Source organism: Pseudomassariella vexata, assembly GCF_002105095.1.
Source record: "Pseudomassariella vexata strain CBS 129021 chromosome Unknown BCR38scaffold_15, whole genome shotgun sequence".
Lineage (NCBI taxonomy): Eukaryota > Fungi > Ascomycota > Sordariomycetes > Amphisphaeriales > Pseudomassariaceae > Pseudomassariella > Pseudomassariella vexata.
In genome coordinates this window covers 336,287-351,825 of record NW_024467970.1, presented here as the reverse complement: position 1 = coordinate 351,825, position 15,539 = coordinate 336,287, and the positions used below count along the sequence as shown (strand labels likewise).

Below are 15,539 nucleotides of genomic sequence, written 5' to 3'. Positions count from 1 at the left end.
TGCTAGTGAAGGGGATGGAATGGACACGACTAAGTCCACTAAACTACGAGCAGGTATATCCAATCAGGATACAACATAAAGACTTAGTAACCCCCTTCTACCTTGCAGGTACGAACAATAAGGCTAGGCTAAGCAGCAGTAATAGTAGTATAATTACTGTAGTGCCATTTGACAGAATTAGTCTCACCACCGCAACTTTAGGAGTATACGTCGTGTAAACCACTAACTATTTTGGCAGAGAAGCATGGAAAGTCGCACCTACCTTACTGGCAACATATGGGTGTACAAAGTTTGAATGCGTGTTATTATAGCGTTCCCATCACCCCAAAAGAAATAATCTCATCACCTCAAATTTTGTCATCCGTCGCCCCGTGTTCATGAATCAAATAAAATACATCCTCTTCCCAAATCTGCGCCTCTCCAATCACCTCCCTTGCCCACTCCGTCCCCTCCACCATCTTCAACTGCTCTGTCGGCAAATCCTCCGGCTCGCAGTCCCACTCATGCAACGCCAAATACCGCGGCTTTGCTGCATCAAACCGCTTATACCTCGTACAGCGTTGATACCCGCGACACATACTCAGCATCGGCAACTGCTGTTTCCTAGACCACTCCTCAAATTCCCTATCTTTCCCCTCCCCGGGCTCTGTCGCAACACAAACCATCGTCTTGCCCCTTTCCCACCCAGTCTCATTCTCTCTCTCCCACCCCTCAAACGTCTGGATCTTGACATAAGGCCTGATCTCGAAGTTGACAAGATCAAACACGTCAGCGCCTTCAAAGACGAAGCTCTGGCGCGTTTGCTCCGCGAACCGAAGGTTTTCCTCGAGGTCCATCTGGTGATAGTCTTCGACGGGGTAAATGGCCATGTAGGGCATGGTGGAGTCTGGGTTCGTGCTTTTGTACCGAAGGGCGAAGCGCGTGCGCCCGGAGCGAATTACGTCTGGGAGATGCTCTTCGTTGTAGAATTTGGTGAAGAGGGCGTCGGAAGTGCGATTTGGGTCTACAACGGAAGAGGCCACGAACATCAGGCCTGGAGGCATTTCTTTGGGATTGCGGCTTTTGTGGAGTGGTATGTTAGTTGGCTAGGCTTTAATGATACCGGGTACCTTACTGAGAGGTCTGCCGATACTAAGAGTATGATATAGATTTCGGGAGATTTGCTTAATTTTTGCCTCCATGTTAGTGTAGACGTCATGATTGAAATCTTAGCTTCGACAAAGCTGATGTCTGCAGATACATTTGTAGTCCTAGCGCGATGTAAGTGCCTAGGGGACTGGAGTATCAGTTGTTGGGATGAAAGTCAATGCATGAGGGGTTGCGTACTGGGGTAGCACAGCAAAACCCAGTGCTTGTCGATGTTTCCATATAAGTAAACGTCTTTCAATCCTCACGTATACTCTCGGGGTCGCGTTCGAAAGCCAACGTATGAGGGGTGGTGTATTGAGGTTGCACAGCAAAACCCGGTGCTTGTCGATATCTCATAAGTAAACGTCCTTCAGTCCTCGCATATATTCCCGAAGTGGCGTTCGAAAGACCTGGCGGCGCACATGGTTGACACTGTCTAGTATCGAGTCCACGAAGAGCAACCAATGTCGAAGTTTAATGCCGCAAGTGTTGGTGTGGCAGATCGAGAAACCCATAGATAGCTGCGGACACAACCATGCATAGTGGAGTAGGACGTTTGGTGTGTAAGACCGACCCATTACCGATTCGGGACCCTCCTCCGCTGTTCACGATGGCCTCCAGACTCAATTTCCGAGTTATCTTAGTTGCGTTTGCACGGCATCATTTCTCGCAGATGAACGTCGTGTTAATCGTGTATTGGCTCTGCCTTTCTGTCATTCGCTGTCTATCTTCCTATAGTCATGTATAGTCATGTAGTCCAGACTATGGATTCAATCCCGCGCCAGGGCAGCGATTTTATCTATGTCTAGTCTATCAGTGCATTCCAAAAGTCTATTTTCCCATGGGTATCCCGATCAACTCTGCTCAGTCCAGTGGCGATCACTCCGTGTGCCACTTCATAGTGCCAGGCTCCTGCGGGTCCTTCTCTACGTACTTGCAAGTGGTGAAGACGGACCACAGCTGGCCGTAGAAAGAGCGCTCGTCGCGGTGGTAGAGGTCGCCAAGTACAGGCTTGATAGCCTCAGTGGCATCTTCGGCGTAGTAGAAAGGAATGCGTCTGAATATGTTAGAAGGCCGTCATTATCTTAGATAAGAAGGACTCACGCAAAGATATGGTGGACAACGTGAGTGCCGATGATGCCGTGAAACAAGTATCTGTCGATCCAGCCAAAATCACGGTCAATTGTGGCAAGAGCGCCCTTGACATAAGTCCAGCCGTGCTCGTCATAGTGCTTCACATCGGGATGGTTGTGGTGCAGGTAAGTAATTGCGACTGCAAGATGTTAGCTTCATTCGCCAATGTCAACTTCGTGGCAATACGCACTCAGCCAGTGATGAACCCAGAAGTAGGGTACTCCCCACAGCAGGAACACTGTACCAGCGCCAAGTGACTGGGACGCAATGTACAGGACATAGCCAACGATGGCCAAGCCGAGGTCGGTGATCAAGACGTAAATGGCCTCTTGCGGTCGGAAAATGGGGCTGACCGGGTCGAAATGGCTCAATCGGTACCACTTTTTATCCTCGGGGCGCTGCAGACTCTCGGGGCCGGCGGACAAGTCAAGGAGAAGGTACGATGGCCAGGCGAAGAGCTGGTGACCAAGGAGGCGGATGAGGATGATGATGGGGGCATCCTCGAACATGTCTGGATCAACAAATTTGCTGACCCAGCTGCGCTTCCGGTCGTACTCGACGATGGTGGCAGGCACGAAAGCCATGTCCTTGTGCATGTGGCCGGTGAAGAGGTGGTGCCTGGCGTGAGTGAACTTCCACGAGAAGTACGGAACGCCAAGGGCAGAGTGCAACACCCAGCCGATGAAGTCATTGAATCGGCGGTGCTTTGAGAACGCTCCGTGGCCACATTCGTGGGCAAGAATCCACATGCCGGTGCCGACGAGTCCCTGGGCAAAGGTGTAGGCCGCCCATGCCGCAGCGCGGTAGTAAGGGTTGGGCAATTGAGGTATGTAGGTCAGGGCGGTGTAGATGAGGCCGCCCGCCAGGAGGCAGTCGCGCACCACGTATGACATAGACTTCAGTACTGTGGGTTGGAAGCAATAGGCAGGAATTGCCTTGCGGATAGTGTTGACATCAGGAAACCTGGTCACCTCGAGATGCTACTGGAAAAGTCAGCTTGCCATGCAAGGGAGGAAATATTGTGCGTCGCCCTTTCTCGACGAAACCGCAGCATGGACATTTCTTACCTTCTCGCGAGCTCTGGGCTCAAGGACGACCGTCTGGGTCGCCGTAGTAGTAGCTATCATCTTGGGCGAGAGATTGTGGTGATGTTTCCTGTGTGAAAGGAAGAAGCTTGAGCACAACCCTTTTCCGGGGCTGGGGTATGGTCGAGTTTTATTCTTTCCTTCGAAATCCTGCATTGAGATCTTCAGGGTCCAGACTCCAGATCTAGTAAGGGTCTTGGGGCGGTATCACATGCTCCACCACATTATGGTAGCTCCAAACCATGATCCCAGCATCGTCATGTCCACATCAACGGAAACGTTGCGATTTCGCCTAATCAAGCGGCAGGTCCTGCGCCTTTCGCCTGCCACTGTGGTTTCTGGTGGCATAGGAAATGGATAAGATTTTCGGAGAATTATCGAACGAAATTGAAATGGCAGCGTCGACATTGGCTTGACGTTGACACGATGGCCGACTTCTAAGGCTCGCACGGCTGCGTCGTCGTCCTCAACGCTTTCGATCCCTGCGGTAGATCTCTCTGGCACTCGTTGAGCGGCCCCTGTTCACTGGGTACGGGGTCTACCGCTCGTTTGAGGGGATGAAAAAGGAGAGAGAACATCGTTTTGTTGAGGGCCTCCGTATCCGAGTCCGTCATGGTTTCCCGTTTGATGGTGCCACAACATCGACTTCTTCGGTAAGCAGCAATTTCAAGCATCCGTAGAGCTTTGGACAACGCCGATGCTGAAGCGAGAAGGGCCGTAACAGCTCTCTTCTTGACCCAAACTAAAAGAACACTGAACTTTGGCAAATTGTGTCGTTTGCTGCGCGACACGAAAGGAGCGGAGCCAAGGAGCGGAGCGACATCCGCCCTAAGATCTCACCGCTGAGCATTGGCATGTTTTCCTGACTCAATAATTTTGGATGTGAGACGTTTGAATATCCATCTGGTGGGTGTTCCAGAAACGTGGATCTCTCGTCTAAGCACGAGCTAGGAAAATATGACTAGGATCTCCTTGCAGGGCCTTCCATTTTTGGCTCTCGGCAAACATGGTTTCCTGAATTGCGGCTCAACAAAAGGACAAAAGTTGATGGATCTTCTTGTCCTACCGGCGCCGAAATCCATGAACAGCTGGTCCATAAGCTACCGCATTCTTTCCATTCGTCGACAAGCATTGCAAATCCTCCACGTTTCGAAAGGACTTGAACTGTTTCTGGGTGGCTGGTCCCAGACTGCACGGAATCGCGCAAGTGCCGTTGAATCAATCTGCAGTCTCCGAGCAGGGTGCAGCTAGTCTTCCACTGCTAAAAATTGACCGCTGACTCGGACCTGGACTCCATAATTGACAAAATCAGGGGCTCGCGGAACCTCGCTTTGCTGGTTTTGTCATGTGATACTGAAGACTGCATGTCAGTCAATCTGGACAACGAGACGTGAACGTCCTATGACAGATAGTCCTCGAGTTCCCATTTAATGTCACAAATACACTGTCGACACGCATGATGTCCGATGCGGGAAGAATACCGCTCATCTGGCGCTAGATTATCCGTAGACGTGTCCAAAAAGTCAACAAAAACTCGCTGTGGAGAACTGATACATTGATTATCAAGATAATCATTCAGTGTGCGACGGCCAGTTTCTGCAGACGACGTGGCTGGTTAGACGCCAATCAGTATGAGCGACAATATGGGTCACTTCTGTTGGCCAAGAATGCTGTGGGGTTGGGCTCGATGTGTTTTGCACCGTCCTCTCTGGCCAGCAAAAGTCTTGATGTATTGTGTATTTGAAGACAATCAACCGTGGGAGGTGCCAGTGGTCTGCCCGGGTGTCTCTGTTTGGCACGTAGTCGTTCTGCCACTATTGCAGTATACTAAAACCGACTGCATAAGCTCAGCCCTGTCAGGAATAATGAAGGACTGTGTTCACTTGACTAGCATGATACGTCTCGGATCGTGAAATATTCAATACTCAGAGTATTCGCTGGCAGCAGTTTCTGTTGGGGGAAATCTCCATTTAATAAGCCTTTTATCCACCATAGTTCCGGCGCCCCGTACCCAAGATGACATCAAACCAAAGATAATGACTCGAGTCGGCATCCTGATTCAACGACATGTCTCATGAACTTGGCCGTACTGCAGTCTTCCGGGTGCTCGAATGATATAGATATTCTGGTGCATCTGATCAGGGTTAGTCTGTCGTGGTAGAGACGGAGTACCACTTACACTCACTTGGACGTCGTAGTTCCCGGTGCCGTACGTGCTTGTCAACAGTTGTGATAGAGCTTTTGGTTTCTTGACGTGTCGACTATCAATAAGCTGAACTTGCATCGAACCCTCGGGATAGTGTTGATTGTCATATCCAGAGCAACGGGTGGAGGGAGTTTCGCGACACTTGACCATGACTAATTCAGAAAAGATTTCTGCGCACTGGTTTCGAGTAAAAGAGCTGTCTTTTTGGCTGAGTCCTAGTTGCTACGCCCTGTACACGCTTGTCTATGAAAGAGCAGTGCATCGTACGATAACTTGGGACACAACTGTTTAAGTCGACATCGTCACTTTCAAAATGACTGACAAAAATAAATACAAAAGCCAAGCAATGTCTTGCCCGCAACATCGAAGTTGCCACGTAGCAATATTAACACAAATGCCAATAGACGTTTTTTGTCACATTGGGGCTAGCGAGCAGAATCGCAAGTCTGGTTGAATAGACAATGACGGGATAGCACAATATATAAAATAGGGCGGCTGCTGCTTGAAGTATTTCCGATACAGTCAAATCGCTGTTGATTTGTTGTACCGGTTATCCATTCAGGAGTCAGGGAGAACCTTAGGGGATGGACAGTATTGGCTGCCCTGTCCACTGTCAAATCTCTGGTCCATAATCCACGCGGTGAGATAACCAATTGGTTGCCTTAATTGGAAAAGCTGTCATGGCTTGAATGCAAATTAATCTTGAGGAGTCCAAATTCCGCCCATGCACCATCGTGAAATCAAGATTGAGGATCCGTCACCATACCTGATATGTTGCCAAGGGGATGTACATCCACGGATGCCATCATACCCAGCTGCTGTGATCAGAGCTGTATCTCATCTTTATCAATAGCTTATAAGAAGCAACGTAGTCACTACTTTCGAAATAAGCGCGAGGCACAACATCCTGCATCAGCCTGATTGGCTTTATCCCAGGCAATTCGAATGGGAATCGGCCCAGCGATCCTTCAGTATACCAAAATATGTCTTCCTACTGCTGAGTTTATCTGTCCTCCTTTACGGAAGTTTGTTTTTGATTTGAATGGGCCACTTGTACTCGCGCTTTGCCTTAGACATTCTCATGGCACCAACACCGTGAATTTTGTAGGTGTGAATGACATATCAGCGTGTACTGGGCAATGAAAACTTGAATTCAACTCAATGGAATGGCCACGCAGCAGAAAGAAACCGCAATAAACCGGATAAAGTGTTTTCCTCCTGTCAGGGTACGGCTAGGCCGAAGGCAATAGTACAGAGTGATGGGGAGTAAATGGGCATCCCTACTGCGTAGCACCGGGTGGTCACTGGCGGTCACTGGCGGTCTCAGGTAGGGGTGCCCACGACGGTCCATTGATATCTGCTCCTCCCCTATCCTACTCCAAGATGGTCCTTATATAGACAGCTAGACTACCGCTTGGACCCGAAGCTTCACGTAAACGGTAATCATAACCCAGGAGTCCTTTGTCCGAAGAACCCCACCGTTACCCCACCGGTGTCCTGCGCTCCGTGTCCTGACACCTCCAATGAATAGGAAAAGGAATTGCCTTGAAGAATCATGAACGTAATCCCTGAGATTATAACCCCTGAAAAGTGCATATATATGCTCAAACGAGACCCGTGTTCCCGTGTGTTCTCCAGAAGAAAGCCCAAAGTCTTTCTGTGTTTAAGCCGCATATTGGATTGTGGGCAAATGGTCTTGTATTGAAAGTGTCATGATCTCTGGAGAGTCCTGAGAGAAGTGAATGGCGGCCATAGGGGCCTTATATAGACAGTAATGACTTATGCCTGCCCCATAGCCAGGACTTGTGTGGTTCAATGGGTAGAGGTCATATTGGCCCATAATTGTACGGTTTTTGGCCATATACCTTTCTCTTTTACTTGGCTGTCTTGGTGTAGTAGCCTTGAGGGTCCAACACCGCAATGGCAGCACCACAGGTATCCTTGATATTATCCCGCATCCAAGAAAATATCCCCATCGTCATTAAGAAGTTTTCGATTGTGTGAGGATCGTGCGTATTCTCTGAAACGCGTACTGGAGGTGGCAGTGTTGGCCGTTTTGAAACCTGTTGGACCGTTGTGGCAGTTCTCACCATGTCAATTCCGCTCTGAGATTTGATATTATAGATGTTCTGACGCATCTGGGGGTTTATTTAGTTTCAAGTACATGTATGACATGCGAAGACACACCTCAACCTCGTAGGTTCCGTCCCCAAGTTGCTCTCTTAAGACGGCACTGAGTTTCGTTGGGTTTACGATATATTTTGAGTGGATCCTTGCTGTCTGCATCTGGCTACCTCCACCTTCTATTGAGCCACTCATTGGGTAGTCGATGGTATTGTGAATATGCAAATAGTCGAACCGAAACTTTGTATAGGCGCCCGAGCTCGATAACAGTAATGCCACTGCGTTGCGAATGTTAGAAACACAGGATTGGCCTATGAAGGAGTGCGCCGGGCGACGGGACGTATTTGAGCGAAAGATGGGGGGTGCCATGAGTCCTACCATGCATCCTGGTGGCGCAGTTGCTAGCCCACGAGCCGATTGGAACTGTATATGCAAAAAATCTCCTATCATCAGAGGGCGGTAAGAGGCGGTGGCGGGGTCTCGAAATCACAATAACCAAGGTAGCCTGCCTCTCATTTCTGCCTTGCCTCAAACTCATGGACAAACCTCAACGTGGTCCCGATCGAGTAAACAGCACAAGTTCGACGCCTGGTCGCATCGGAGTCGACCCGAAGACGAATGCATGGTAATGAGGTTGTTGGTTGTTACATGCATCTAGAAAAAGGACAGCTCTTGTCTGATCGAAAAATCCGGGCATATGGAATTTGCACCCTCAGCATTACGTTGCATCTGACGCTTCCTACCAGATCAATATCTCTTAAAATGACCGTTTTGAGGACTTGTCTTCGCCGCTAGATCCCAAAAGCACAACAGAAGGAAGCTCATTTCGAATATTTCATGAAGTAATGAGAGGTTATCAGAGCTCGTCATATGGCCTGAATATAAAAAACTGAATCTGGCCACTACTTTGACTGATGCTTAGTTGAAAGGGTTTTAAGATAAGGCTCCTAGGAGAGCCAGAAAAGGGAACTTTAGATGTTGAAAAGTTACACTCGGCTGGGAAATGAATACACCCCAACCCTTTGATTTAGCCACCACGATCGGCGCGAATAGAATGTCTGTTCGGTCCGTCTTTATTTCATGAGGTACACCACTTTGCAGGAATGTGTGCGCCAATACTTTCATACCACACCCTAAACTTATGGCACTTGCACTTTAGCTGAGAATCCTTGTAAAATCCTACAGCCTTCCTTGTCTACTCATGAGGCTCTCAACTCCAATGTGCGAAATGATTGAGGCCTACATAATAAGAATACTTGAGGACCACCGATCCCATGCCCTCTCCCGTGGTACGGGGTCCACACAGCTTTTGACCATTTACATATGTTTTGCAACCTGAGTGACAAAATATCCTTGCAACAAGATGGCCTTGCTTCAAGATGGCCGTAACACCGAGGTTCGTTTAAGAAAAGGCCCGAGAATTCCACAAGTTTCAGCTAAAGCTTGCCACAGTCTGCAAATATCTCCGAAAACGGTTCTGTGCGTATCAAACTGTCACAATCAATCACAGCTCTGCTTACTCGATATTCCTATAGAGCCTTACACCGTTACGCCCCGTATCTCTGGAAGGGCCGACATCATGGAGGGATCAGTCTCCGGAGTTGATCCTCACTCATGCTGAGGATCCAAATGACAGGAGAAGCTTTGAACAGCTATATTTTGCGCAAACGTCTGCCACACGATCTGAAGCCGACAATAGCAGTACTTGCCGGGACAACGGTGACAGCGCCCACCTCCAACAATCATCAGAGCAACATGCCAGGGGGACCGATCCACCCGAACGGGAGCAAGCCGATGGATTGTCGGCAGCAGTTGGATCCGGAGTTCAATTTGATAGACAGGTCGAGTTATTTGACCATATTGCTGTCGAAGCTAACCCTAGCCCACTGGAAGATGCATTGCATGATGCGATTCGGGAACATCCAAGCAAGAATGGAAAGAAGTTTATTCCAATCGACAAATTCGACGAAATCATCACTCGTCAGAATATTTATGAGGAATTGCAGTCGCGGCGTATCTTTAACTCGACCAAGTTGCTCGAGACCTGTGTCAAAAACGTCTGGGACAAGTCCACATACACCGATGGAAGCACCAGCCGCCCATCCCTGACCACCTCCCGAAGAAAATTGTTCGCCGTCTTGATCTTGTTTGGAAAGCCCGAATGGATTATTTCATTCATCAAGGACGACTTGTGGGATAAAGATCTACCTCTACGACAGAATGATGAAACCAAACAGTGGTTTTGTCAAAGTAAAGACAGGATCCGCCACATCGCCTTCATGAACAGCTGGGGTCACCATTATACCTGGTCATTTGACAATTACCAGTGGCTAATGCTTTCTCCCTTCTTCAATATGGCTGGCGACAAGATATTATTCTATCCTCTGGACAACCGTATTGCTTTGCCCCTGATAGAGGATGATCGTAACGATGAGAAGGACGAGCTACGCGGAGGCTTTGGGGAGGTTTGGCGTGTCAAAATGCATCCTGCACACCATAACTACAGAAGCAAAAATGATGCCATGGTAAGAGCTTCTTCTAAATTAGTCAACTTAAGCCTCTGACCACAGCGCAGTCCGACTGTCCTTCCTTTGCAATCAAGCGTCTTCACACCGCCACAAAGAAGGGATTCGACAACGAGGTTGACGCGCTGAAGCGTTTTCGCAACGAAGATCATGTGCACTTGATAAAGTTGCTCGCGACATACCACTATGACGGGTCGTATCATCTTGTGTTTCTTTGGGCTGATGGGAACCTTCGGAACTTATGGAAAGAGCATCCAAAGCCGCAACCGTCCCATGAGCTTGCATCGTGGGTGGCTGAGCAATGTCTGGGCATCGCCAAAGGGCTGAAAATGATCCACAATGACGAATTCAAGAAGTCCACCCTAAGCACAAGGGACGCCCAAAGGATTCGGGGACGGCACGGCGACATTAAGCCCGAGAACATCTTGTGGTTCAGAGATTCCCGCAATGGTGACAGTAACACAATGGGCGTCCTGAAGATTTCCGACTTCGGCCTCTCCCGATGGCACCGAGACGACTCGAATAATCCAATTTATAATCAAGGTCTCGCCGTTTCCCGAACGTACCGAGCGCCAGAGTACGACATGAAGAAACCAATATCCCAGCCTTGGGACGTATGGGCACTTGCCTGCTTATACCTGGAATTCCTAACTTGGTATCTGTGTGGATGGGACGCAGGCAACAACGAGTTTGACAAATTGAGACTCGATGAGCACAAAGAAGAGATTAAGGAGGATTCTTTCTTCACTCTTCGTTACATCAAAGACAAATCTAATTATGAAGCCAGACTGAAAGTTTGTGTTGGCCAAGTGAGAACCCCAATCCTTGCAGTAACGAAGAAAGAAGATTGACTGATGCGTTCGCTTTTGAGTGGATAAACAAGTTACACAACACGGAAGGTTGCACCAATTTCATTCGTGACTTTTTGGACTTCATATCGTTACATATGCTTCGTATTGGATCTGAGAAGCGATCGGAAAGCACTGAAGTTGTGAAGAAACTCGAAGACCTGTGTGAAAAATGTCGAGACAGTATTCGATATTGCACAGACAGCGCTATCGGCCAACCAAGAAAACGGGCGACGAATGAATCCGATGATTATGATGCTGAATTGATGGATTATACAGACACGATGAAGGACAAAATTCGCTCCGCTAGTTCCAGCAAAAGTGAAGGAGAAAGAAAAGCAGCTGGCGAACCAAGACCTCCGGTGGCTGCTTCACTCGCTGTGAAAAAGATGAAATGGAGAGAGCACACCAAACCCGATCCTTACTAGCCGAAACATCTCGCAAAATCTTAAACCAGGAGATACAAGATTTACAGGAAAACCAGACGTCACGCATACTCGACCAAGTTATCACAGCGCGTGACAACGGCAGGATCTCAGTGGGCCACGTTAACCCGGCGCCCAGGGACAACAGGTGTCAAGAATCTCAACGTACGGACAAGAGGCCTCAAAGTCCACCAACAAGTCATCATAACGCCCTGGTTGCGGCAAAAGCGTCCAGCGATTGTGATGAGGCATCCTCGGGGAACCACAGCGGATCACAGGACGAGTCCGAATCCCCAAAACAGACACCAAAAGGAACTTCATCTCACGAAAGTCGTCGGATAGGCAAGAAAGCAAGTGAGAATTCAGAAAAGATTTCCTTTCGGTCACAGTTCACCAACATGTTTTGGGGACTACGAGTTTTGTTCGAGTCGTGTGTGAAAAACAAGGGCAGCGATGACTGATTGGTTGGGAGAGATGGGCCTCTTTCCCGGAGGTTGCTGGGCTACATAAGCCTCGAGGCAACCTCACCAAGTCAACCTGGTTGACCAGGGTTGGCGTGGATGAACAACCACAACCTACCAAATTTCCATTTAGGTTGCCTCAAGGCTTGGCTGGGCATGAAGGAGCGTAAAGGGATGTGCATGAGATACCGATTTCTCGAAAAATATGAATACTATTCTAGAACAGTCGAGAATTTCTCAATATTACTGGCAGAAACGACAAAACGCATGTATGTGCATGCCATGTCAGCATCATGTCAGCCCACCTGAAATGGGGTGGCGATCAGCCTCCACATTAACAAATTAGATTGCGTCGATAACGCCATAGAAATTCGGTGAGCAAGTCCCATGCAAGATATGCACGCCACTTTACTCGTAATGTATGAAAGTGCACTTGTTGGGGATGCATTGAGTGGCGTGACAGACCAGACCCCTATTCGTCAAGCTTTGAATGTGTGGAAATGATCACCATGTGGCTTGCGTAACAAACTGGGATGATTGCAAAGTGACATGTACTATGTAGCGAGTATTCATTTCGAGTACTACACCTTCAGAGAAAGCAGCTTCGGTCTTGAGAAATCAACGACAAAAAGTGCATTGCTCAGAACGGCTGAGGTACAATAGTAACAAAGGATGGTATCCAGATGATGTCTGTTTATTGAGAGTCCGTGACACTGCAAATGTAGACTGTTGTCATTCAAAGGGCAGGCTGTGGGCGCGGTATCGATATATTCTCTGGGCAACACTAGCAAGAGGATTTTATTGGTGATGACGATGATCATGGGACTAAGTTCCGAAGGCTGCAACTACGGAAGGGCCATCGATGGGCAATTGGCCCAAGTGCTGCACCAGCACACAAGCGATGTGCCTGAGGCACGCAACACATTCTTAGTCATATATACACTCACCGGTCAGCCAATAACAGCCGCATTTCACAAAAGGCAACAGCCTGCGAAAGGTTGCAATTGCAAAAGAGTGTGTGCATCGTTATATAGTTTCGAGCCAGGATGATGAGACTCAAAAAAGCCAGCATTGACAATGGAGGGGTCTGTTTCCATATAATAATTCAATTTGATCTAGTTATTGAGCACGACGATGATATATCGTATTTTTTCGGGCTCAGACTAAATGGTTCATCCGGGATACAAGTGAAAGATATCTCCTATTGATCATGGTTATGAATATCTCAAATGGTACTTTACCAAGAATTGCCGTCAATGGGATCGATCATGAATCAGAAGGGATAGAGGATCCCAACCAAGTGACTGCCGCTGATCCAACGACTTCACTCAGCGGTGGGCTTCTGCCTAGACAGCGCCGCTCCCAAAAGCCTTATATCGACGAGAGTGCACCTCTGGATGACATTCTCTACGAGCAACGGGCACGTCACCCAGACCAGCAGGACTTTTTCCCGCTAGACATTCTGGAATCAATCCTTACACCAGAGAGGGTCCGGAAACGTCTTAAAGAGTTCTTCAAGGGAGGTGCTGGTCTCTCGCGAGACATACAACATTATGAAGAACAGATATGCATGGGTACGAAAAAGAGTGCTCAGTCAACCGGAAAGAATACGTTTGTACAGATATTCGCCATATTGCTTATGTTAGATAAGGTTGAATCGATCTTTCGTTTTATTGATGACGGCGTCTGCGACAAAGACTTGCCTCTCGAGAGGTGCGAAGTCTTGCCTCTCGAGATGTCAGACCGACAACTCCCGCAAATCTGCAGAGCAAGTTCCCGAGGCGAATCTCTGCGATGCTTTCAAGGGTGGAGAAAACGTAGCAAGGATGAGTTTCTGGATATATGGCAATGGCGCTTGAACGTGCCCTTTCTCAAGCACGGAAAGGATGGACAGGTTCATTACGAAGACTTCCATTCCCGTGTTGTTTTGCCCTTCGTGGAGAAATCGGCCCTCCAGGCTCCAAAATATCTCACCGAGTTGGGTGGCTTCGGCGAAGTCTCGTGTATAAGAATACACCCATCATGTCATAACTTCCAGGACATCTTCAAAAATGTGAGTAGTGCGCCACCTGTTGAAAAGAATTTGCTAAGAAAGTCAGATTCCAGAAGCAGATGGCCCGTTCGCACTGAAGAAGATAAATAAGGATAGGCAGGACGATCTGAACTTCAAAAATGAGAAGATGATGTTGGAAAAGTTCAACGGAAGCATTCATCCTCATATCATCACTGTCCTATCGACATTCAAGTACAGGGGAAAGTACCATCTCTTGTTTCCTTGGGCCGAGTGTGACCTACAGCAATACTGGAATACCAGACCTGAAGCCCCACCAAAAGACCGTGGCAACTTGCTGTGGATCTCTGAACAATGTCACCAGATCATGGAGGCAGTCCATAAGATCCATGAACCGCCCTCCTTAGGCACACTGAACGTCGAAGAAGAACGTTGGGGTAGACATGGAGACATCAAAGCCGAAAATATACTCGTCTTCAAGTCTCCAAAGGGCAAGTACATTCTCGTCATCTCGGATCTTGGACTTGGCGCCCTTCACCGACAAATAAGCCGGTCAAACGTGCCGAACCAATCTCTCCCGACAACCCCTGCCTTTAGGCCACCCGAGTGTGACATGAAAGACGGTAAGATAAGTCGAGCTTTCGATGTGTGGACCCTCGGCTGTCTGTTTTTGGACATGATAATCTGGTATCTGGGTGGTGAACCACTGAGGAAGCAGTTCGAAAAAGCCAGGATGACGCGGTATATCAATGATGAAGAGACAGACATATATTTCGATATCGGCAAAGATAAGAATGGCGAGACGGCGTTCAGAGTAAAACTAGAAGTGACGAAGGTAAGACTCAAAGGTTTCGTTGTAGCATATCCAAATTTATAACAACTGACGGATTCTAGTGGCTAGCCGAAATGCATTGCCACAAGGCATGTTCCCAATACCTGCACGAATTTCTTGACCTCATCGAAAGAAAAATGCTCGTTGTGGAGACGAAAAAGGACAAGCGGGCAAAAGCAGGATATCTGGCGCAAGAGATGAGAGACATGCACAGAAAATGCAAGACTGACTTAGACTATGGGCTCAAAGAGGTGCCGAAGCCATCTCTTGTCACTAGAGAGCCTCTGGTCGTGACAGAACATCTGGCCCCAACGGCTCAAGAGAGCGTCAGAAAACACAATGTCACATTGAGCAGATGGGCCGGCGAGCCGCAGCAGGCAGAACACAGTCACGATGATAATGAGGATTAGAAGGCCGACGTTAGGCTTCTGGTATTTTTTGTCGAGTTTGGATACCATGCATTTATGTCGGTTTCTTTCTCTTTCTTACCATTTCTGTGATACGCCTTTCCCCAGAAGTAGGTGGCGGCCCGGGTATGAAAAGTACATGATGTTTTCCTTTTAGCTCTATGCAGTTACGAATCCTATTGTTGTCAAAAAAACAAGTTGTCCCAGAAGATTTCACAAATTTTATCTTCTCTGATCAGGGCTTTCTCTATGAGGTTGAAGTGTACTTAATGCGGTTCTAGTCCAGTTTCATCTGCCAACTCTGATTTCATCCTCATAGTCATATTTCAAACTAAACAAATGAATAAAACTCT

At 48.1% G+C, this 15,539-nt stretch overlaps 5 protein-coding genes across 5 annotated transcripts; 2 read left to right on the top strand and 3 right to left on the bottom strand.

Annotated features, from left to right (window-relative positions):
* Positions 1 to 347: 347 nt before the first annotated feature.
* BCR38DRAFT_477628 (uncharacterized protein) lies at positions 348 to 1,322 on the bottom strand (the record flags this gene model as incomplete). The annotated part of the gene is made up of 2 exons (XM_040863081.1): positions 1,115 to 1,322; positions 348 to 1,059 (listed from the first exon to the last, which is right to left on the bottom strand). Exon 2 carries the CDS (start codon positions 1,041 to 1,043, stop codon positions 348 to 350), a length of 696 nt encoding a protein of 231 aa, XP_040711601.1. The 5' UTR covers positions 1,044 to 1,059; positions 1,115 to 1,322.
* Positions 1,323 to 2,007: 685 nt separating this feature from the next.
* On the bottom strand, positions 2,008 to 3,389 carry BCR38DRAFT_460650 (Delta(12) fatty acid desaturase; the record flags this gene model as incomplete). Its single annotated transcript, XM_040862437.1, has 4 exons — positions 2,008 to 2,185; positions 2,233 to 2,401; positions 2,453 to 3,242; positions 3,330 to 3,389. 4 exons carry the CDS (start codon positions 3,387 to 3,389, stop codon positions 2,008 to 2,010), a joined length of 1,197 nt encoding a protein of 398 aa, XP_040711600.1.
* Positions 3,390 to 7,243: 3,854 nt separating this feature from the next.
* Positions 7,244 to 8,301, bottom strand: BCR38DRAFT_477626 (uncharacterized protein; the record flags this gene model as incomplete). Its single annotated transcript, XM_040863080.1, has 4 exons — positions 7,244 to 7,585; positions 7,644 to 7,691; positions 7,741 to 8,100; positions 8,224 to 8,301. The coding sequence occupies 4 exons, from the start codon at positions 8,299 to 8,301 to the stop codon at positions 7,535 to 7,537; spliced, it is 537 nt and encodes a 178-aa protein (XP_040711599.1). The 3' UTR covers positions 7,244 to 7,534.
* Positions 8,302 to 8,921: 620 nt separating this feature from the next.
* Positions 8,922 to 11,538, top strand: BCR38DRAFT_69952 (kinase-like domain-containing protein). The gene is made up of 5 exons (XM_040865570.1): positions 8,922 to 9,073; positions 9,130 to 9,156; positions 9,213 to 10,202; positions 10,253 to 11,011; positions 11,086 to 11,538. Exons 1-5 carry the CDS (start codon positions 9,041 to 9,043, stop codon positions 11,476 to 11,478), a joined length of 2,202 nt encoding a protein of 733 aa, XP_040711598.1. The 5' UTR covers positions 8,922 to 9,040; the 3' UTR covers positions 11,479 to 11,538.
* A 2,495-nt stretch (positions 11,539 to 14,033) lies between these two features.
* On the top strand, positions 14,034 to 15,539 carry BCR38DRAFT_69930 (kinase-like domain-containing protein). The gene is made up of 2 exons (XM_040865568.1): positions 14,034 to 14,782; positions 14,842 to 15,539. Exons 1-2 carry the CDS (start codon positions 14,117 to 14,119, stop codon positions 15,187 to 15,189), a joined length of 1,014 nt encoding a protein of 337 aa, XP_040711597.1. The 5' UTR covers positions 14,034 to 14,116; the 3' UTR covers positions 15,190 to 15,539.

Coding starts and splice junctions, on each gene's coding strand:
- BCR38DRAFT_69952 (XM_040865570.1), top strand. CDS start 9,041: ATGGCCTTGCTTCAAGATGGCCGTAACACCGAG. Junction 9,157..9,212: donor ATATCTCCGAAAACGGTTCT/GTGCGTATCAAA, acceptor ATATTCCTATAG/AGCCTTACACCGTTACGCCC. Junction 10,203..10,252: donor GAAGCAAAAATGATGCCATG/GTAAGAGCTTCT, acceptor ACCACAGCGCAG/TCCGACTGTCCTTCCTTTGC.
- BCR38DRAFT_69930 (XM_040865568.1), top strand. CDS start 14,117: ATGATGTTGGAAAAGTTCAACGGAAGCATTCATCCTCATATCATCACT. Junction 14,783..14,841: donor TAAAACTAGAAGTGACGAAG/GTAAGACTCAAA, acceptor GACGGATTCTAG/TGGCTAGCCGAAATGCATTG.